Source organism: Chelon labrosus, assembly GCF_963514085.1.
Source record: "Chelon labrosus genome assembly, chromosome: 8".
Taxonomy (NCBI): Eukaryota; Metazoa; Chordata; class Actinopteri; order Mugiliformes; family Mugilidae; genus Chelon; species Chelon labrosus.
The window spans coordinates 21,642,340-21,665,116 of record NC_140358.1 but is presented as its reverse complement, the minus strand read 5'-3'; the positions used below and the strand labels follow the sequence as shown (position 1 = coordinate 21,665,116).

Here is a 22,777-nt window from a genome sequence, read left to right as displayed (position 1 = left end):
AAATGCACTCAAATGTTTTGTTTTAACAAAAACTCAGTATTTTCAGGACACCAGCTGGAGAGCCTGGCATTTATCTCAGGAGTTGTTGCAGACAATCCACCTGGAAAAGCATTAGCCTCATTTCCTGCTGTCTACACTGCATGTTCAGCCTCATGTATCAGGTTGATGCACAGAAATGAGCGTGCTGAAGCATGGTATCAGCAATGATTTCACATACAAATAATAAAATTGTAAAATTGTACTTGGTAATAGATTGTGTTTAACAGTTAATAACAATAATTCAATTATCCAGGGAATGTGGTTGAGGTGTAGAAAAAGAAGTCAAGCCTGACTTTCCCGAATCTTGCCTCCTTTCACATCCTGACATCACATGTCAACAGCTGTGGTTTGCTCCACAACTGATGATGAGTGTCAACAATCTATACGGGAATCACCACGATGATGCAGATCGCCCATTTAATTGCTACAATCTGGCTGCATTTCACCACCTCGCCATCTGTGCTGCAAATCTTTTTCAAGCCCGCATATGAACGGTCATAAATGAGACCCCAGACGAGGGCCTAAAGGAGCGTGGATGCAAACAAGACTCCAAATGCTAATGCTAACTTCAGTCAAGGATATGTGTTCTGTTGATTAATGCACCTATGCCCTTTATCAATACAGAAACAGCACAGTCCCGATACAGGACAAGAGGTTTGGTAGTTTGTACCTTGCACAGTTCAACCGTAACTGATTACCCTGTACTATATTGTGTTCCCATGTGCACGGCCTTGTAATACACCTCTCTGTTCACACAAACTGATGCATCTAAATCAACTGATCCCTTCCTGCAGGTGTGTTCATGGCGTGAGGGACCAGACAGCCATCCAGTCATGGCACTGTGGTGGTGCGCCAGGATCGTCTGCAGGTCGGCTGCGGCGTGGTTTCCCCTGCTCTTCACGTCCCTGCTATGGCAAATGGTAAATCTCTACTGCAGTGGCTGTCAGCTTCTTATAGAAGCCTGTGGTCAGTTGCTTAAGTCAACAAAGCTGGAAATCACCATGGTTCTGGTCAATAGTTGATGTTTGTTAAAGTTATGAGAATAGATATTTATTTTGTAAAACAGTTAACCTTAAGTCGACCAAATGTCTCTAAAAATGCTTAATGGAATCAATGTTCAACCTTAGTAACTCGTGCAATCTTCCACCATAGATCTTTCCTATCCATGCCGCCCCGTCCTGCCCGAGAAGCTGCAGCTGTCCAGGCGTTAAAGAGGTCCACTGCACGTTCAGACACCTCACCGCCATACCGAAAACCTTTCCCAAAGACACGGAGAGGCTCAACCTAGGGTAAGACTCGTGCTCACATGCACAGAAAACACTGAGACATTGTTAGAAATGCCAGTCCAAGGGGAAGAAAGCTAAACACTCGACAGGAAGTAGTGTGGAATGTGGTGTAGGTGATTTGTCAGAGAAATGTTTTCTTTAGCCAGCAAATGATTGACGCTCCCTTGCAAACAAAAAGGATGAGGCAAGTGCTTTTTGACTGGTGTAACAGCTTCGAGACAATGATGACTTTTTATGTGGTAGATCCAAGTTACTGTCTTGTCTGAGGAGGTGAGATTACGCAAAGAATTTGCTGCTTACCATGCCTCGTGTCAGCCTGCCACAAACACAAAAGAAACCTTTTTGACTACAATCTCATCTGTAAGGTGGTCAACCTGCGGCCCGTGGTTTAATATAAACCAACCAACATCTGCTTTAAGTCCATAAGATAGGAGCTTAGCACCAGCATGTGGTACTGGAGTGACTCTGGAGGGAATAAATCTCCTAATCACTTCCATGTGGGTTTCGGTATTATGGACTGAGCCTTCTCTGCCTTGCAGAGCAGCAGAGAAATAGCCTGGCCACTGTTTTGCATACATGTAATGAATGGCCTAGTCTAATAATTGTCTTTAAACAATACACAGTCACACGGCAAACCACTTGGCAAGCAGCAGCCAGAGCCACACTATTGTTCACATGTGGGTTTCCACTTGCATGTGGGTTTCTATTGTGGGAAAGTCTATGAGTACATTTCAGGTGTTACATTTGTAGGTTACATTTGTAGTAAAAGTTGCCGCTGTTCATCACTGGGTATAGTGTATTATGTATTAAAGCTCTGAAGGAGATACAGTGTGTGATCACAAAAGCTACTATGCAGTGCCAAGGAGGTAAACTGTGTCCATATGTGCTCCTATACTGTGGGAACAGTTAACACATGCCAGGTAATCCAAAGCAAAATGCATATGTTGTTTCATATAGCCAGTTTTACACTGTAAGGAATACGTTAAGAAGGATGTAGGATGAGACAAATGGTATATACTAATATTAAATTACACCAACCCCTTCAGGTCCAATTGAATGAAGAAACAAAGCATTCTGGGTGTTATTTTACCCTATGTTGCCAGATACAGACATTTTGTAGGGTGGAAACACACCAAAACACATAAATACATGGAATATTTTACTGCATGTTTTCTGTGGATGCATGAAGCTGCTCCTCAAAAGTGAAGTAGAGCTCCCCCTGGTGTCTGGCTGCAGTATAGGTCATAAGCTCCACCCCCTCCATGTTAGTGGATGGGACTTGGGACAAACTAAAACACTAAAATATACGTCAAATACATTTTTTTTTTAAGGATGGTTTCTGGTATTTAAGGTAGTTAATATAATGTTGATGCATGTTCAATTGTTTGGATAAGCTTCGTTTTAGGTTTTAGTCATTTGACGCTATGGAAACAGGATGTGACATATTGGCGACCACCAGTTGCCATGCCGGTAGGGTAGGACAGTGAGAGTTGAAAAAAATAAAATAAAATACAGGGTATGAAAGTGCAGTCGGGTCATTGATATCGCTCCAACATCACAAGATGGCGCTGCCCTTATCCCCAGGAAAATGCAAGGGAGCAGCGACACATTGTCCATATTTATACTGTCTATGGGCAGCACCAATAACTGAGATTCCTGTTATTGACCAATTTGCTTAACATCTCCCTGGACTGTCAGCACGACGAGACCAAATGCATATTTAAAGTTCCACTGTGTTTTCACTAGCTTAGAATGAGGCCTCCGTACCCACAGAGGGAAAAGGTTAATTTCCAACGACTGCAATGTTTCTACAGACAAACCAAACACTATCTCTAGAGTGGACGTTGAACATTTTATATTTCATAGGCAGCTTGAATTTGTTGCTACAGCAAAGGGCTGTAGGGAGGGGTTTCAGTTGCTTGCAATCTGCAACCTTACCACTATGTGTCACTATATCCTACACACTGGTCCTTTAAGACATCTTTATAGTAAAAGAGTAACTTGATGGCGCTGATATTAGTTTAGCTTTGTAAGATGGTTAAAAGCTGCCAGTGACAGTTATTTTAGTAGGAAAATGTATGTTAGATATGACAAGGCAGCTGTCATCAACTGTATGTCTGTGGTAAACGAAAGACTCATTTCAAAACTCACAAAAAGTCTGTTTTGGATTTTTCTTCATGCTGCTGTCACTTCACCTCTTAATAAAATGGATATGACCGCAGAGGACTGTTTGATGTTCCACTGCTTTTTTATGATCACTATTAATCCCCGATGACTGTGTTTTTGTTTCTGGCAGAGGCACAAGTCTGCCCTAATGGGAACAAAGCAAATCTCTCAAGGACACTTTACCAGAGAAGACATTTGGAAGGGGACAAAGCGTTCAGGGAAAAAACAGGCTCTAATTTTCTAGACACTAGACCACCGTGAAAACTGGGTGACAGAGCAGAGAGATTTGTCTCTAATGCAAAGCTTTTGGTATATCTTCACACCAGACATATGCATGCTGTATTTACACTCTGGGTCCTGTTTTTTATTAGTTTAGGTTTAATTCTCCTGACTTGAAATCAAAAGAAAGTTGCTATTATAAATGTTAGTTTCCAAACATCGACGATATAGACCACCCAGTAAGAAACTATACAGATTTATGGCTGCTGGCAGATGGATGTTTGCATCTAATAGCAATTGGCTGATCATGCTTAAAGTGACAAAGACACATAGGATACGAGCCTTAATGATGTGGTTTAAAACTGAAATCAAATAACTTTTAATCACAAGGTTTGAGAAGTTATCACAACAATCACACTGTAACTTTAAGTATGCATTGTCCAACCTGACAATTTACATACAGAAGTGAAACAAACTTTACTAAGAACATTAACATGAAGGTACTGTTGTAGCCTTGGTTCCTGTTAAACTAAAGGCTTGACACATCGACGGATCTCATCTGAAAGCACTTCTGCCACACCCCTCCTACATTTGATTACTACATCATTGAGTCCTCTTTACTTATTCTTCATCTACCATTACTTTATTGGGGGGAAAAGGATGCAATGCTCTTTAGGACAGACTGTCAAAAAGGTCACGATAGTTGAGTGTGCCACAAGCCCTGGGTGTGCAGTTCATTTCATCGAGACTACAAAGACTCCAAAGTTGTTGGACGACAGAGAGGATTTTCCAGGGCTCTTGTGATGGCTAACCCTAACCCTAACCTGACTTTTTCCTAACCTAACCCTAACCCCTTGTTTCACCCTCACTAAATGCAATCACATGCATTGTTGCAGAAAACCGCAAGTTACCAAGCCTTATGGAAAATGCTGGGCAATGTTTCAGATTACACTGGTTCCAGTCTTTGTATTGAAACATTACAAAGAGGTTTCATTTGTTGTTCTAGAGTAACAGGTACCAATGAAACGGGTTACATTATTTTACCACTGATAGAAACCAAGGCAACTGGGCCTCTATAGGCAAAGCTGTGTGACAAGTAACTGCATATAGCCTGAAATATTATTGCCAAAGAGGACAATTTAATGTGTCTAGATGTTATGATCTGCTGAGTTTTTAGCTGTCAAGCCTCTTTGATATTTTCTCTGAGTGCCTTCACTATTCTGGAGACAAGCCACATATTTTGTCATGGTTAAGAGAGCGAAACACAAGTACTGCCAGGGTTAGGAGTTCAGTTCCCAATTGGGAAACCGACACTAAAAAATATGTGCACTCATGGTGCTGAAAGACACTCTGGATGAAAGTGACCACTACATAATATATTGTGAACTGGCTGTTTTATTGATGCTGGTGGAAGAAAGCAAACTGCAGAATCTCCCATATGCAATCAATTGTGGATTGATAACTGCACCCCGTGCACCACACACAAACTTGTTGTGTGCTTTACAGCGCTGTGCCTCTCTACAGAATAGCAGATTCTCAAACAAAAACTGAAACATGTCAAGTGGTCTTATCTCCTGCCAACAGGAACTGTGGCAGGAGATTTGCTGTAGGGTATATATTAAAAAATGTATGTTATTCTATACTGTACTTGGCAATCAGTTTGACTCTCAGTAAGGCCCTAAGAAACATTTTCAGGATGCATTGATGCATTATATTAATTCTGAATCAGTAAGTGTGCTTCCTCTGCCTTGCACATAGCAAAATGTTAAGGGGGAGAAACCCATTGTGGGTTAAAGGTTACCTGGGGACTCTCAGTCATCCTTCTTTCCATCCGTCATTCCTTCCAGTCCTTTTTCCTTTGTTTGAAAGGTCACATAACCCAGACACACTTTCAAGCACTGGCTGCTATAACTAATTTTGGTTACCTATCTTCCTGAGTACCCCTTATGGTCTTTAGTTACTCTTTCATCACAGTAACAGGTTGTCCTGCTTATTTTCTCTCTCTAACAGATATAATAGCCTGACGGAGGTGGAGGGGTCAGAATTCAGGTCACTGCGGCAACTGGAAATGCTCATGCTGCATGGCAACGACATTAGCACGGTCCAGCCTGGGGCGTTTTACAGCCTGAGATCACTACAGGTACCATGAGTGTGTGTCTTTGTATCTTAACTACACTGGTGTTCAAAGACAGTGGCGTCACCCCTTAAAACTGAAGACGGGATTAAGTTGGTATATGGCAAGACTTCTTGCTGATTGAATCAGATAAGACTGACAGACCTAGTGTTGATATAACATTGCATCAGCTCTTGCTTTCAGCCGCTGATGCCATGAACCAAGTTTTTTATTTTTTTCATTTAAAACTAACTTAGAACTTCTGACAGCATTTCGGCCAGCTTGTGTTTCACTAAACTTTGCAAATGCTGATTTTGTGCCCGTCAAAAGTTTCTTTGCTTTTCCCCACAAAGGAAGGCACTGGTGCACTTCCTTTGGAAACCAGTGTGGAGCAATTCAACATTTGTGTCCACCTTTCTCCTGACTTCGAACTCACTATTTGCAAAATTTCGTACATTACTCAACTCTTGTCTTCCATGTAAACTGTCCTGGGACCAAAAGGACCTGCACCCTGGACCGACAGAGTTAATATTGAATGAAAATTTACTGGAATTAATTCTGTAATAATTTCCAGTTTCATTCTGCCCAATGTATATCCAGCAATTACAATTAGTGACAAACCTGATTAGGCCATGATTAGAAGCTAAATTCCATTGCCAGATCCCTTTAAATGCATGCATGAAGGTCAGTTGTTTCCCTCTCTAAATGGGACATTTACTTTCCTCAATCGGTACACACATCATAGAGAAAATAAAAATGCAGTGAGCCCTGTTGCGTCCAGATGTATCCAATCAGAAGTTCAATTAGCAGTTTAAACAGACCGAAGATTAATGCCACAATTAAAAATGAGACACGGTGGACTTTATATCACTCAGGTAGGAAGAGACGCAACTGCAACTGTTTGATTACTCCTAACCCATAACAGCTTCACAAATCAGCTCTGTGTTTCTTAGTTTAAGTCCTTCTGTCTCTCAATTTAATCGTAATTAACATATTTTTAGAGTTTGGTAAACTCGAGAATAACTTGGCTAATTTCATTTATTTATTTTTTCACAGATCTTGAAGCTGAGCTACAACAAGCTAACATCTGTAAATCATGGTCTGTTCGAGGGTCTTGTTGGTTTGGTTCGTCTTCATCTGGATCACAACCTTATAGGGTTTATAGAGCCATACTCCTTTTCTGGCCTGACTTCCCTTAAACTCCTGCAGCTGGAGGGGAACCTTCTGAAAGAGATCCACCCTCATACCTTCATAACAGTGTCACTACTAGGACGCTTTTGGACCTCAGGACTCAAGTAAAAAAACAGTTGATATCAGTCTCTCAATGGAAGCTTACTTTAGATCATAGAATATGTACTTTTGAAGCATCTATTTACATTGATGTCTTATGAGTAGATTTGAAACGTTGGTCCCTAGAAAGTGACATAGAAATGTGATGTGAAGAGGCTGTGAAAAGATGCATAGATACTACTATGTATTACCATTTGTTTTTATGCCTGAAAATGATTGAATGATTTTATTTTTTTTTGTCTCAGACACTTACACCTATCGGACAATCTGTTGGAGCAGCTCCCTGCCTCGGTGCTGAGGACGGCTCCTAGGCTCGAGCTCCTCTCTCTGCACGGTAATCCCTGGACCTGCGACTGTCAGCTCCACTGGTTGGTGGAATGGAGCTCCACACATGAAGGTAAGTATGCTCGAATGAGTAATCCGGTAACCCTTGTTTTCTCACATCTGAACTTTATTGAAGATGGAAAAAGTTGAGTAATGAGTCTCAGTTTTAAAGAATTTAAATCAATACTCTAAATAAATCAAATTAATCTAAATGGCAATACAGGTAACTGATACTGTACGTCACTGGTTCCAATCTCTTCTACATTCACCCAAACCCCCCAAATTGCTCCCCGGGTCTAGCAGCCCACCGCTCCAATGGTGCTGATTACTAGAGGATGAATCTTCACATGAGGGATTAATAAAGGATAACAGAAACGTAGTGATAATAATAACAAAAGATCAAAAAGTGCAGGAAATTGTATTGGACACAGTACTAGAGGAAAATATTGCATTCTTCTCCAGGCCATATGGACTCCATAAATTAATTTGCTGTATGTGCTCCATATGCAATCTAAATAAAATCCAAATAGTTTACTCTATCCCTACCCGTCTTTCTCTTTCAGGGAAATAAAAAACATTTAACCAGGACCATATGCTAGATATTTATATCAACAGCATGGTTGATAATATACCGTTATGTTTATAGCCTCCTTCACAACAAAATGAAATTTCTGTTGTTCCTCTGTTCCTTTCTGTTCTCCACAATCCCCTCCCACCTCTTCTTCTCTCTTCACCTCTTTCCTCCAGGAGTAATAAAGTGTAAGAAGGAACGTGGCTCCAGTGAGACATGCCCCCAGTGTTCCTCTCCTCAACGCATGAATGGTACAATCTTGCTTGGGTTAACTACGAACAAACTGACCTGCGAACGACCAGATCTTCGCTCTCCCCTCAAACAGTGGGACAATCCAGTGTGGGCTGAATCTGAAGCAGAGCCTGACCTCCCATACACCCGGGACTTCGAAAAACCGTTAGGCCAGCTGACCTTCGTTCTCTCTGACGCCCATTCAAATAGTGCTCACGTGGCGTGTGATGTGCGCCATCCTGGAGACAGCTCGCCTATGACGTGGACGGTAAATCCACGTTCACCGGGAGAGTTATCTGTCAATGTTTCGCTAATCACCGTCCTTGAGTGTGAGATCGATCGGGAGATGCTGCAAAATCTGTGGCAATTAGTCGCATATTACTATGAAAGCCCTGCAATTTTGGAGAGAGGCCAACAGAGGGGAAATGCAAGCAGAGTTACATATCAGTATTCCCAAGCCTTAAATGAAAACTCCCCATATTTCACGGAATTAAAAGGGTATCTGGTAGCAGAACCCTCATGGCTGCTTCAACCCAGAGTCACTTTGAAGCTCAACAGGAAGCAGACAACTACCAAGAAGCTGGTAATGGATTTCACTACTTTAATTATGAAAGACATCAACAGCCATAGGCCAGAGGATGACAATGACCTAGCTGCTTCCTGGGCACTAATTCGCAGAGGGACGATTGGGCGGCTTCAGACTGCTCTGGAGGGTTCAAAGGTTAATTTGGAGTGCATCGTCATTTCTTCTGATCCAGGGGTGAAAGTGGAGTGGATGCTTCCAGATTTGACCATTGTGGAGGACAACTCTGATAAAATAGACATTTCTGAAAGAGGTCAACTTGTGATTTTAAATGCAACAGTTTCTGACTCAGGTGTCTACTACTGTGTCGTCAAAACTAAATCCGGCGTGGACTTGATGCCTGTGAGGCTCACCGTTAAACAACGCTCTCTCAGCCCCACAGCTTTCAATGGTCAGAAAATTATAGCTGAGAGGGGAGACTCTTTCTCTCTTACTTGTGAAGTGACCTCAGTTCAGCCGAGTCAAACTATGTGGTACCTCCCCAAAAACCAAGTCCTCCTCCCCACCCAAAAGACAAGAAGAGCAGAGGTGATGGAAAATGGAACGTTGGTGGTAAAAAAGCTGACCCAAGAAGATGCGGGAGAATATAGCTGCTTGACCTCCAATCTGTATGGAGTTGACATGCTGTCTCACATGGTGGAAGTCAAAGGGGAAAAGCCCTCTGATAAGTCCAAGGTACAGACGGTGAGAGAGAGGCCAATCTTGCCAGCTGGTGTTGAGGAAGTGGAGGGTTCAGGGGGAGACTTTCAGGAGATCAAACGTCCTTCTACTACACAGCTCCCTGAGAAAGTAGGAACACAGCAAAGGAATCCCAATGGGTGGAAAAGGATACGAATGAAAGAGAGAAAACCCAATAAATCAGTTAAGGAATTAGATCCGAATCGCTGGGCTGAGATATTGGCTAAAGCTAATGCTAAACCAACACTTCCTCTGCCCACAGAACACTCACTAGAAGAGCCCAGCACTGTAACTGCCCAAACAAGTACATTTAAACCTACAACTACGATTGCCAGTACAACTGTTACTACTGTTAACAACTTATACCATACCTCTACCCCTCCGGAAACTAAGTTGGACCCAAAAAATCATCCCATTAGCACAAACAGTAAGACTGATGCCCATTCAAAATTAGGGGATTACAGTAAAATCTCTAAAACACCGGATAGTCGGCCAAGGGTTTTACAGCCTGCGTCTCCCAGAAGTACAGCACCATCCCTACAGTATGTTGGTGAGATCATAGAAAAGACAGATTCTACCACAGACCCTCCAGTTACTGAAGCTCATCAGTCAGTCAAACAGCCAGAAAGCAAGCCCAGCGGAGAGGGACGGAGAAACTCTAACTTTGTTCCTGGTTGGTCAAACCGGAGAAGGCCTCCTTATAGACGTAGGAAACCCCCAATGAGAAGAGTCCATCCACACCTAAACCCCTTCCACCATTCATCAAACAAGCCCCAAACAACAGTTCCTCCAACAACAACCACCACACCAACAACCACCACAACCACAACAACCACCCCACCACCAACAACAACCACGACTACTACTACAGAAGCTCCCACTACTACCACAACACCTGATCCAACCACGATGGAAAACTATGAAACCATATCTGCGGAATATCAGACAGAGGAAGATGAAGGTGACTACTATGATGAATATATTTATAAAAATAATGACAGTAAGGAAGATTTAAACAGTGAAACCCTTTATAGCACTCATAATCTTGACAGCAGCATTACCCCCTTTCCGCCAGTTAAGGAAAGGGATTCCCATGTTGGTAGCACCCATCGTTTACCTGATCCAAAGACAACTGTGACTCCAGAGCTAGATAAGCCTAATTTAGAGGCTGTTGAAGAAAATAAGAAAGACACTGTAAACCAAGAGCAACCTGAGATTAAAATGGCAGAAACTAGAAAACAAACTAAAGGAAATGTTAGCAACAATAAAAAGTTTGCAGGAGAGAATGAGAGGGAGGTTATAATAGGAGTGGAAGGGCAAGAAAAACACAAAACAGCTATAGAAGGCATCGAGAGAGACCATGAAAAATCAAGAAACGACCCAGTTACACAGAGCTACAATGCAAGAGACAGAATGCGGCTAACGACACAAAATAGACCAAGATCTAACACCCGAACTTCACCAGAGCAAAATATACCAACACATACAAGAACTTCATCCTCCAAGTCCTTTACGTCACATACAACAAGAGGCCGAACAAAAGAGGAAGTCACACAGAGAGGTGATAAAGTCAATAAGCCAACTGTGAAGCCTGAAATGCACAGTTACCCAATAGCGGAACCACTTCACCCCTGGCTCCATTCAACCAACCAAGGAAGGGGACAAACCACCACTTCCAGGATTACTCACACAAACCGAGACAAAAATACGGCAAGACATGGTGAAGGGAGTCAAGGCAGGCATTCCCAACCTCCCAGAGTCCCTCCAACCTCCCGCTGGTCTTCATACCATCATCCTCAACATTACTACCCCTTCTACCCTTCCTGGCCAGGTCAAAGGTCATTTCCTCACCAAAGGCAAGGTAATAAAAACTGCTGCGTAATGAATTTCCTTGTCTGTTATAAAGGAAGATAAAATGCAGGACTCACTCTATCTCGGTTGCAATGTACGGTTCCCTTCCTAGGTCCTGGCTCACATCCTGCAGCCACCCATCGACCCTGGCCTCTCCCCCATCCCTGGGCTCATGGCTCATTTGTCACCAACCGACCAGAGATCTCAGCTGAAACAGTCAAACCCACACCTACTGTTTCTGGAGCAGGAAGCTCCAGATTCACACCGCCCAACAGCCACCTGCCACACCTTCATCGTCATGTGGACAGCAGGACCCAAACAAGAGATCAGCTGTTTCTGTCAAGGCTGAGGAACAGATACAGACAGGTACGATGGGAATTTATAGATGTGCATGAGAAGATATTTATATTTACAACTTTTATACACCGATCGGGCATAACATTATGACCACCTGTTTAATATTGTGTAGGTCTCCCTTGTGCCCCCAAAACAGTTATGACTCATCAGAGAATGGACATGGTCCTTCTGAGGGTGTCCTGTGGTGTCTGGCAACAGAATGTTGTTAGTGGGGGCCTTTGGGCTGAGGATGGGTTGAGGGGAGGGGCCTCTGTGGATCAGGATTGTCCCACAGATACTTGATCAGTTTGGGATCTAGTGAATTTGGAGGCCAGGTCAACACCTTGTGCTGTTCTTCATGTTTTTGTTTTTTTTTCAGTTGTTCCTAAACCATTTTTGTGTGTGCGCTTGTGTGTGCTGCATCCTGCTGGGGATGGCTGCTGACAGCAAGGAGTGTCATTGCTATGGGGTGGGGTTGCCTGATCTGGTCTAGGTGGGTGCTACATATCTAAGTAACATCCACATGAATGCCAGGTCCAAAAGTTTCCCAGCAGAACATTGTATTGTCACAATGTTATTTAGTTTCTCCTGTCAGTGGTTTTAATGTTATGCCTGACCAGTGTTAATTGATTCAGCTATTAAAGGGACCCTTGAATGACTATTTCATACATTTTTGTTTGACTTGTTTGACATTCCATTTAACAACATTTCCTGACCAAATGACCAAAGCCACAAAAAGTTAACAACTGCAGAATAAATCAACTAATAATGATCAAGCTACTAAATTTATTTGTGGTTGTTACAAACTATCACAGGGCTAAAGGTGTAGTAGTCTTCCAGCTGTGGTTCTCACATGTTCTTTATCTCAACATGGTTTGTCTATTGATGATGGTTATTACAAATCTTCTCTTCTCTGCTTTCAAGGCTCAGATCGACCGCATCGTTCAGCTAGGGAGGATGGTGACACCCAAACCCCGCACTAACTTTTACAATCCTCCTCCTGCCGTCACACCTAAACCCAACCCTCCCTCCCCACATAGACCTTACACCCACAGACCACCAACACCCGCTGCTTCTTATACTTACACCCAGCAGCCCCCAAACCCTGTGAAACCTCCATCATCATCATTCTCTGGTTTTATTCCGACATCTCTCCCCTACCACCCCACCACTTCTGAGAGTGTGAATGGAGGTTGGTGGCCTGTTGGAGGTATGTGAACAAATTATTTCTATGCATGCAAAAGATCTGATATGTGGAACATGTAGTGTACAAATGATGATATTACTTTTTGGTTGTGTCCACTGTATTAGCGGGGCGTATCAGCTCCCGGCGTCCCACAGCTGCACCTCCTTTTCCATGGCAGCTGGGAGATAGAGGTGGCGGTGCAAAAGCCAGAATCACCACAGTCACCACAGCAAGTGTATCGGTGCTTGCAGAAAGTGACGTGTTCCTGCCCTGCGAAGCAACAGGGAATCCTGAACCCAACGTTGCATGGACAAAAGTATCCACAGGTATGAGACAGATGAAAAGAGAAAGAAAAGGAAAGAGGTGGCAGATACAAAACAAAAAGAATTGTCCATATGTCCATGCATTGTTTCAGCTCATCGCATTTGCTTGTATTTGCTGTAATTTTTTAAAGTGCGTAGTTTTTTAAAAGTTATTACGAAGGGATGCCAATGTCAGACATTGAGAAGTCTTTATTGTCTATTCAGGTGCCACCATCCCAGCCAACAACAAGCATGGCCCTCGTTTTGAAGTCTTCAAAAATGGAACTTTTGTTATTAAAAACACCCAGCTTCAGGATCGAGGACAGTACCTCTGCACGGCCCAGAACAGTTTCGGATCAGATCGGATGGTCATCACCTTAGCTGTGCAGACGGAGCCGCCCAAGATCAAACCACCTCAATCTGCAGAGAGAGCAGTCTACTTAGGAAAAAGTGTGACTCTCGATTGCCTCGCTTCCGGAAAACCACCAGCCCAAATCTCTTGGATTCTTCCGGACAGGACATTTGTTCGTGAAGCCGGACCTGTTGCCGCTCTTCTCTCTCCAATGTCTCTGCTTCAAAATGGAACCCTGCTAATTCATTTTGCCAACTTCTCCAGCAAAGGGGACTATAAATGTATTGCAAGCAACGCAGCAGGTGCTGACACCATCACTTATAATCTCCATGTGGCAGCTCTGCCTCCGAGCATAAGCGAAGGAGTGGTGGATACTGTGATCATTCAGCCAGGTATGGTGCAGGTCTTAAACTCATCTTCCATTACAACAAGCCTAGTGAAATGGCTGACAGCAAAATGTTCACAATATCACAACAGTCATTCTTAAATCCCAAATGAATCACTAATAAATTCCCGTCTAACCAGGCAGGGGTGTGTATGTCCACTGCTCGGTGAAGGGCGAACCAGTGCCTGCTCTGAAATGGATGCTTCCAGGTGGCATCCACGTTAAGCCGTCACAGTTTCTGGGACGCAGGTTGTTCGTTTTCCCCAATGGGACGCTGTTTGTGAAGAGTGTTTTGCCATCTGATGGCGGAAGGTATGAGACTGCATTTCTTTTAGACATTGATGCTTACGTAAACATAGTAAATATTTGTCTTGAGAGAGAAAAATCTTTATCATTCAACAAAGTCAGACTGTTTAAAATGTTCTTGTGTGACTATTGGACTCACCAAGCTGCTGTGTATCCTCACAGGTATGAGTGTTTAGCCACAAACGCAGTGGGAATCGCCAAGAGAACAGTGCAGCTGGAGGTGAGAGCAGATGCCTCCTCCTTCTCTCGCCAGCTTCCTCCTGCACTTCCCATTCCTCCAGCCCACCGCCATATTATTCCATCCCGTCAACACACTGTCTCAGCTATGTATGGCTCTGCTGTCTACCTCCACTGCCCCGAGTCTACCGGATCTACACGGGGGACTATCTGGCAGCTACCCTCCAAGACTGTCCTGGAGCATCGATACAGGTAACAGAAGTGTTTCTTTTCATCATTCTATGAACCAGTATAGTACTTGTAAAATCCATCCATTAAAAGGTTAAAGGCACCATTAAACTAGACTGACTCTGTAAATGTCAACCTCCTTTCTCTCCCTCACCTGCCTCCAGTCCAGAGAGACCAATTAAAGTTTTCCAAAATGGAACTCTGAGGATTCTTCAGCTAACCGAGCGGGATGGTGGAAATTATCTGTGTGTCTTTCAGCGGCCCAATGGAGAGGACATGGAGCTCTTCCAGGTATGAACAGAACAGATAATGACTTGAGCCTAGTTCGTTTTACTGCCAAATGTCTCCCATTACTCTCAGTTTCATTTCTGTCTGAGAGCAGCTTTTGTTCGTTAGGACTCCCTGTCTTGTTTCTGACCATCCAAGTTAATACAGTTTCATTACCAATGATATGGTCTGTTCTCACATTCAGTAGTTGTATTTTCCTCCTGCTGTATAGGTTGGACAATCAAGTACTGATAGTTGATAAATGATAGATAATGATAAAAAAAAAAGTTATAGTATTTTTCTTTCTGTAACATTCTTTATGTATTCACCTCATCAGGTGGAGGTGTTAATGACCCCTCCAAAAATTGAACATGTCAGGACTGCACAGACCAGGGTCACCTTTGGAGAAAATTTCCAGGTATACGCAGTACCATTCATTCATTCATTCATTCATTCGTTTTCCATCAACTTATCCATGGTCAAGCCGAGGTGGCAACAGGCTAAGTAAGGAACTCCAGACACCCCTCTTCCCAGCAACACATTGAAGATCATCCTGGGGGATCCCAAGGCATTCCCAATCCAAGCTCTGGGTCTACCCCGGGGTGTCTTATAGTGTATTAGGGGTTGTACTGACCGAAAGTCAACTAGCCGACTAGTCGACTTTACTGCTGCGCCATGACACTTTAAGCAGGAAGTCAACTACTCGCTGATCACGTAACAATAACAACACGGACCCCTCGGAGAAGACAGGTGAAGAACCCAGTCAGTCATTGCAGCAAACTAGCAGCGGTTCATCAAGTATGTGGAAATACTTCACTTAAGATGAAGCCCATACTACCGTGACATGCAGACTATGCAAGTTAGTCCTGAAATACAACAAATGTACTACTGTAATACACACTCATCTGAAAAGGCATCCCCTAATGATAGCAGAGGAAGAAGGCTGAAAATCAACAATTTGCTGGTGAATTTCCTTGTCTTAAGTTATTAGACCTTTAGCTGCTATACACGGAAAAGGATTCGGAGATATACTGCTTTGTTTTTCGCAGCTACATCCTATCTTACAACATGCTGTGAAGTATTATTAAACACTATTGACGGTGCCCAAAGACAAAACACATCTGCAGCGCACAGTATTGATAAATTCATGTGTTTATATTCAGTGTTGTGTTCTATTAGCTGACATTGTTGCTGTGGTTGTAGAGTTTTGTTTTTTTTGCCGAGCTAGAGCCGCATATTAGAAGTGTCAGGCTGACGGTGCTTAATGGTGTTGGCGTGGTCTATGACCGACAGTAGCCTGTGTTCAAGCTTCAATTAACTTGGAGAAAACATACATAGCTTATTTTGTCAAGAATATAGATTTCATTGTTACAAAGCATTACTTTACTATGTCGTTGACTAGTCGACGTCGACTGGACTTTCATCACATATTAGTCTTTGAAATATCCAAACTCGTTCAACCCCTATAGTGTACAGTACCAGTGTTGGTTTATTGTAGAATAGACTGGATCAAACATGGGATGCACCAACAAAACTGTGCGCTAACGCTACATGCTGTGTTTTCTGGTCAACTTTGTTCCCTTTTTTTGAGTCCAGAATTGCTCATGACATAGTAGTAATGTTAAAAATAGTCATTACTAGAAAATGAAACCCATGGTCATTGATGCATTTAACGCTCTCATACTCACTTAGGTGGACTGTGTTGCAACTGGCCTCCCCGATCCAGAGGTTTCCTGGAGTCTTCCAGATGGAACTGTGATCAATAACGCCCTTCAGTCAGACGACAGCGGCGTCCGCAACCGCCGCTATGTGATCTTTGGCAACGGAACTTTACTTCTCCAGCAGATGGGCAAAAATGACGAGGGCGACTACACTTGTTACGCCAAGAACAAAATGGGCAGAGACGAAAGAAAAGTGAGCGTCATTGTGGGGCCTAATGCTCCGAGGATTAGATTCAAATCACAGTCACTTGTGACGGTAAAACTGGGGGAATCAGCTGAATTGAGTTGTCAGGCAACAGGTGAACCTACACCGAGAATCATGTGGATCTCACCACGAAAGGATGTGATATCAGTGTCATCAGACAAATTTCAGATTTTGGATGATGGAATGTTAGTTGTGAAGAAAGTGACACTGGCTGATGAAGGGAAATATGCATGCGTGGCACGAAACTCCGCTGGTGATGATGTTAAAAACACAAAAGTTGAAGTTGAATCCCAGGAGCCCTTAATTAATGGCAGGAAAGGTAAGAGTACCGCAAAGGTTTTAGGTGTTTCCTACCAGACAGCACTTCTGGATTGTAGAGTGGAAGGAAAACCCGAACCAAGAGTCTGGTGGGTTACTCCTTATGGCAGCTCTCTCACAACACCTTATCTTGGAGGTCGCTTCCAAGTCCACAAAAATGGGAGTTTGGAGCTTAGGGGGGTAAGGAAAACAGATGAAGGGGTATACACATGTCTGGCTAAAAACCATCTGGGTGATGCCTCACTTTTGGTTGAATTAGAGGTGGCATCATTGGCTGAGAAACCTAGCTTTGCTTTTCCCAATATTGAAATCTTACCAATAAAGCAAGACGGCAAGGAATTGATTCTTGAGTGCCCTGCTCGTGGCAAGCCAAACCCAGAGTTTTCATGGGTGCTACCCAACGGGACGATGCTACCACCTGGTGTTAGACTCCAACGCTTCGTTCATCATTTTGGAAATGGAACTCTGCGGATCTTCCAGCCAGTGGCAGCTGACAAGGGAGTGTACAGGTGCCTAGCAAAAAATGTGGCAGGACAAGCGGAGAAACGTTATGCCCTGGAGGCAGGCTGGAAGCCAGTGATCAGAGGATTAACAGGTATGTTACTCCATTTCAAACTTTTTTCATGTGTTTGGTCTTAAAAAAAGTTCTATTGGTCTAAATATCAAGAGGCAACATATTGTATTGTCCTACCTAGCTGGAACTGTTTTGCTCATCCATATCCCAGTATACAAACAGCACAGGTCATGGAAACCTTTAAGGTCAAATTTGAGGAGTACTTTAGTTGGACCCATTTCCAATGTCATCCCAACCAGAAATTATTCACTCCGCAGTTTGTGGTTAAACCAAGCCGACTTCATTTAAAGGGGGGTTAGGGTTAGGGTTAGGGTTAATTTGGTCTGTACCTGTGTTCAGATGTATTCTGTCTAAAGCAATTGGACCAAGAGTGAAAATGCAGTTTGTGATGAATCTGTTAATGTTTATCTTGAAATCTGTTTACTGTTATATCTGTGCTTTTTCAGGTGGAATGAAAATCACATATGGCCTCAATCTCAATTTGCCCTGCACTGTGGATAGCTGGCCGCAGGCATCAATCACATGGACCCTACCCAATGGTGTCGTTTTAGACAAACCTCAAACTATAGGCCGGATATCTTTCCTCAGTAATGGGACCCTCCAGCTCAAGCAGGTCGCCACCTTTGACAAAGGGACATACATCTGCAAAGCCTCCAACTCTTTTGGTTCATCAGCACTGCCCTATCCGGTGACAGTGATGGTGTTCCCCCCACGAATCACCAGTACACTCTTGTCCATCACCAGAGTTAACCGGGGATCACCAGTGACGTTGCAGTGTATCGCGACTGGTATTCCCAAGCCGGATATTTCATGGACGTTACCTGGACGCACAACACTGGTTCCACATAGCCGGTACACGGTGCAAGGCGGACTTTATATGACAGAGGATGGCAGTCTGGTCATACACAATCCTATGCTCACGAACTCTGGTATTTACAAATGCAACGCCAAAAACGCCCTTGGAACAGATTTCAAATCAACGTACCTACAAGTTGTTTAAGGGAGAGTACAATTTACTACAATTTATCTATATCGGGGAAAATCTCACGGCGGGACTAAGACTCTATGAGGACTTTTCCATCTAACTGTACACAACAAGTATGCTCCGGAGGCAGATTTAAAGCTGGCTTGTCTTGAGATACCACGCACTGCAGTTTCAAATGAGACTTTCACATTGAACAATGAACATTTGCAATTTGTAACTGCAGTTTTTTTAGGTTTGTATTTTAAATACTACAACTTGTTCCCCTGTAAAATGTTTTTCATTCTTGGCCTTCTTGCCTACATAGACGTAGTTTTATATTTTCCTTACAACAGCAGAGCTCGTAAAATTTATTCGCCAACAAAATTTTGCTTTGGCGTGTGAATGAATGTTTTGCAAGTGATATATGCTCATGCTCGTCTCTCTTTGGATTGATATATCTAATGTAATATGTGCCCTTAATCTGCATATTCTTATCTATGGTCGGGAATGATTAAATATTACATATAAATATTGCATATAAATATTACGTATATATTACGTTCCACAGTTTATGTCACACAACCGATGCAAGAAGAGACTTTTCCCTGCAAAGTATACCACAAATATTTCACCACAATTTCACAACTTCACACTTCATCAGCAGACACTACTGATGAATGAAGTGTTCTCTGTATTAAGCTATTCTATTCACATTCTTTAGCTGCATATTTTATTATCTTTCACTGTCTCTTCCTATGAGGATACAAATATCCCCTATTGATGCTCAACATTGTGTAAGAAATTAAACACAAATTAAATTAAATACTCCACGTATCAGCATCATTTATTCATCTTCATAATGTTGGCAATGAATAGTTCATAACAGCATGCGAGATATTGCACATCAAATTTGTGAGTACATAATTTATGAGGAAAAAATAAAATATACATATATGCGTTTTTTTTTTTTTTATCAGTTGGTATACTCACATTTGTTGTTTAATAGTTTAGCTGGGAATCATATTGCCAGCCACCAGTTACAAGGAAATGTTGGATTACACACTGTATACATTTATTTATTTATGGGACTACGGGACTGCTTCGCGGAGTGGTTGGTATGGCAACTTGTAGTCAACATGAAGACAGATGCTGTTTCTATAGCGTCATATAAGTAACTACAACAAAAGTGGACACTTGAGTATGCATCAGTATTGTACTGACTGCCTAAAATGACAGAAACCATCCTTGAAAATCTTGTATTTGATGTGTATTTTAGTGTTTTAATTTGGCTCAAGTCTCATCCACTAACATGGAGGGGGTGGAGCTTATGACCTATACTGCAGCCAGTCACCAGGGGGAGCTCTACTTACTTTGGCTTCACTTTTGAGGAGCTGTTCCAAAGTCCATCTTTATTTACAGCCTATGTGTCAGACTGTAACCTAGTCCACAACAAAAACATGGGTTCGCCCATCAACATGAGAAAGGAGTGGCTGGTATAATAAGACCTTTAAAAAAAATTGTGTTGTTGTGCTTTGGTAAGCTTTAACTAAGCTTTGTGCCATTCACATGAGAAGGGAGACTGAGATTTGGTTGAATATCAAAAAGACAGCTCACTGGATTTTACTTGTATTAGGTTTTATCTTCACTGTTACTGAAGCGTAACACAGACAGACTTGATCTCTTGTTTTATCCTTTGCATTCCTCCTAAAGATTAAGTGCAGCTGCTGTTAGTCTGTTAGCTGGGTGTGTGAAGGCGACCAAAACCACTATGACTAACATCTGTATAACGAAAAAGAAACTTTCTTACCAATAATATAAGAATTCAAATGTGTGTGTGTGTGTTTATGTAAATGTGTGCTATATTTCACTGTTGGTTTGTGCTCACCAGAATGTGAATGTCCCACTGAGCATCGCTTTCAGACAAACAGGCCTCTTTTCTGAGGATGAAGGGGGCTTTGTCAGACAGAAGCCTTGGGATTGTTCGACACACTGCGAGTGTGTGCGTGTGTTTGTTGTGGTTGTGTGTGAGAAAGAGATTATGTGTGTCTCTTTGAGAAAGAGCGCGTCTGTGTCTGAGGGCTGGTTCAAAACAGTGAGTGGCATGCCTCCGTGTGTTTGTGCAAGAAAGACATTGACTTAGAGAGGGAAAAAACAGGACAAGTGTTTGGTAATTCTGTCTGCATGTTGGTCTGATATGAACAGACAGGGAGTGTGCGTGCATGTGAACAAGTACGTGTACGAGCTTTTCTTGGAGATCCTTCATTTGGGGTGAGCTATAATGGAAGCACAGCATCTCAGACACTCTGCGGCTCCTTGTGAGGAACCATTTCAAACAGTGAGTAAAACATATTCTGTTTCTTTCTTATCTTATTATGATACATAGGTCATATAAAATCATCTGGATGACTGGGAATCTTCACAAGACAGCTTTTTCATAGCTTTCACAGTGCATAAGGAGGTTTGACTCCAATAAGGTCTGTAATCAAAAACAAACTTAATGAAATCTGCATGTGAAGATTCTTAGTCATCCAGGTCACGGTATGTCCAAAACAAAGCAGAAACACAAGCAGCTGCCTTTGTTTTAGCTTTGTTTTTGATCAAATAGAATCAGAAATGCTTATAGTGGATGCTATTTGCAGTTAATCAGTTTAGATGCTGAGCATAAGAAGAAACATTCTATTAAATAAGATTAGAGTAGATGCCCTCAGGGGAGGCCTTTCTAACTGTGCTATCAGTGTGACCCCAAGTATGACATTTTTTCAGCAGCTGCTGGTTGCCAAGAAATCAAGACTTGGCATCCAGCCTTGTTGATACACCATTCATCATGCTATATACAGTGAAACTCTTTGATTGAGCCTTTAATGAAATGAGATAGTCTAGATGTTGCGAGGTCCCTCAGTCCAGTTTCAACTAACTCATGGATACCTGCTCTGCCCACACTCTTGTTGTCAGCAGCACTCTCTGTCAGACAGGCAGGTGAGCTGGTAGTCAACACCAGGAAAAAAAGGTGTGTTCAAACATCTCATTAAATCTCAAGAAAGCGTTCGTTTGCTGACTGCAACTTGAGCTCTTTCACTGCAAGCAATTTGCACAGCAATCATAGTGATTACACTTAACCTTAAATCAGGCCTGGTATCTGGGAACGCTGCAGCCCTTTGCATTACGGCATTTATGGAATGTGACCTGCTGATTGGATCATGTGACTGATCAGCAGGTCGTGTGAAAAAATCTGTTTCACTTTCTCTCTGTGCTACAACCTGAGAGAGGAAATATCCCAGTGATTATTATCAGTATCTTAACAGCATCACTCTTTGAACTGGATCTGGTGGGTAAGTGATTGATATGAAGAAAACAAACAGACAGACAGTTAGTTATTGAATCAGATTACCAACATATAGGGATATAGACAGGTGGGGCGACCTTCTGTAACTATAACTAAGCTGTAATGTTGTGGTTTACACTGTGTGGACAGATTAATACTAACTAATACTACTGCACTTTACAATGTCAATGTCATGATGGTTATGGTATTCAGCATTAGTTGCAGAGAGAACTGTTGATTCAACTGTGACATCAATTCATTTTTTTTTCTTTCTCATTTTAGAGGCTGTGGTTTGAAATGCTATTGAGTTGTATTATGTTGTACTGACACCTATTGCTTTGACAGACCCATTTTACTCAGCGGGCTAGTCTAAATTAGAGCCAAAAGAATATACAAACAGACAATATTTGATATGACTACACAGGACAAGAGTAGGTGCTAAATCTGCATATTCAGTGATTGAATATTGTAGTAGTTACTGTTGAAACCAGAAGTTTACGAGTTTTACGAGTTCATTAACAATCTATTTTTTTCATTATTATTATTGGTTTATTTTGTTGTTGTTTTGTTAATGTCTTACATAGTATGCATTATTATTTTATTTTTTATTTTTTTACCACAACCTACCTATATACCTACCTATATACACATGTGTTTTGGAAGATATCTTTGTCAGTGTAAGTTTATGTCTATTATTGGGGTTTATGGAATCAATCAAATCAAATCAAATCAAATTTATTTATATGGCACTTTTCATGCATTTTAAAAGCAATACAAAGTGCC

The 22,777-nt window shown here is 42.2% G+C and overlaps 1 protein-coding gene across 1 annotated transcript; it reads left to right on the top strand.

Annotated features, from left to right (window-relative positions):
- Positions 1-499: 499 nt before the first annotated feature.
- On the top strand, positions 500-18,708 carry LOC311492178 (matrix-remodeling-associated protein 5; the record flags this gene model as incomplete). The annotated part of the gene is made up of 16 exons (XM_084550376.1): positions 500-959; positions 1,192-1,328; positions 5,721-5,850; positions 6,880-7,118; positions 7,359-7,510; positions 8,185-11,361; positions 11,464-11,717; positions 12,612-12,897; positions 12,999-13,199; positions 13,401-13,919; positions 14,053-14,224; positions 14,381-14,647; positions 14,788-14,914; positions 15,228-15,308; positions 16,583-17,729; positions 18,155-18,708. The coding sequence occupies exons 1-16, from the start codon at positions 873-875 to the stop codon at positions 18,706-18,708; spliced, it is 7,530 nt and encodes a 2,509-aa protein (XP_084406502.1). The 5' UTR covers positions 500-872.
- Between the last annotated feature and the right edge of the window lie 4,069 nt (positions 18,709-22,777).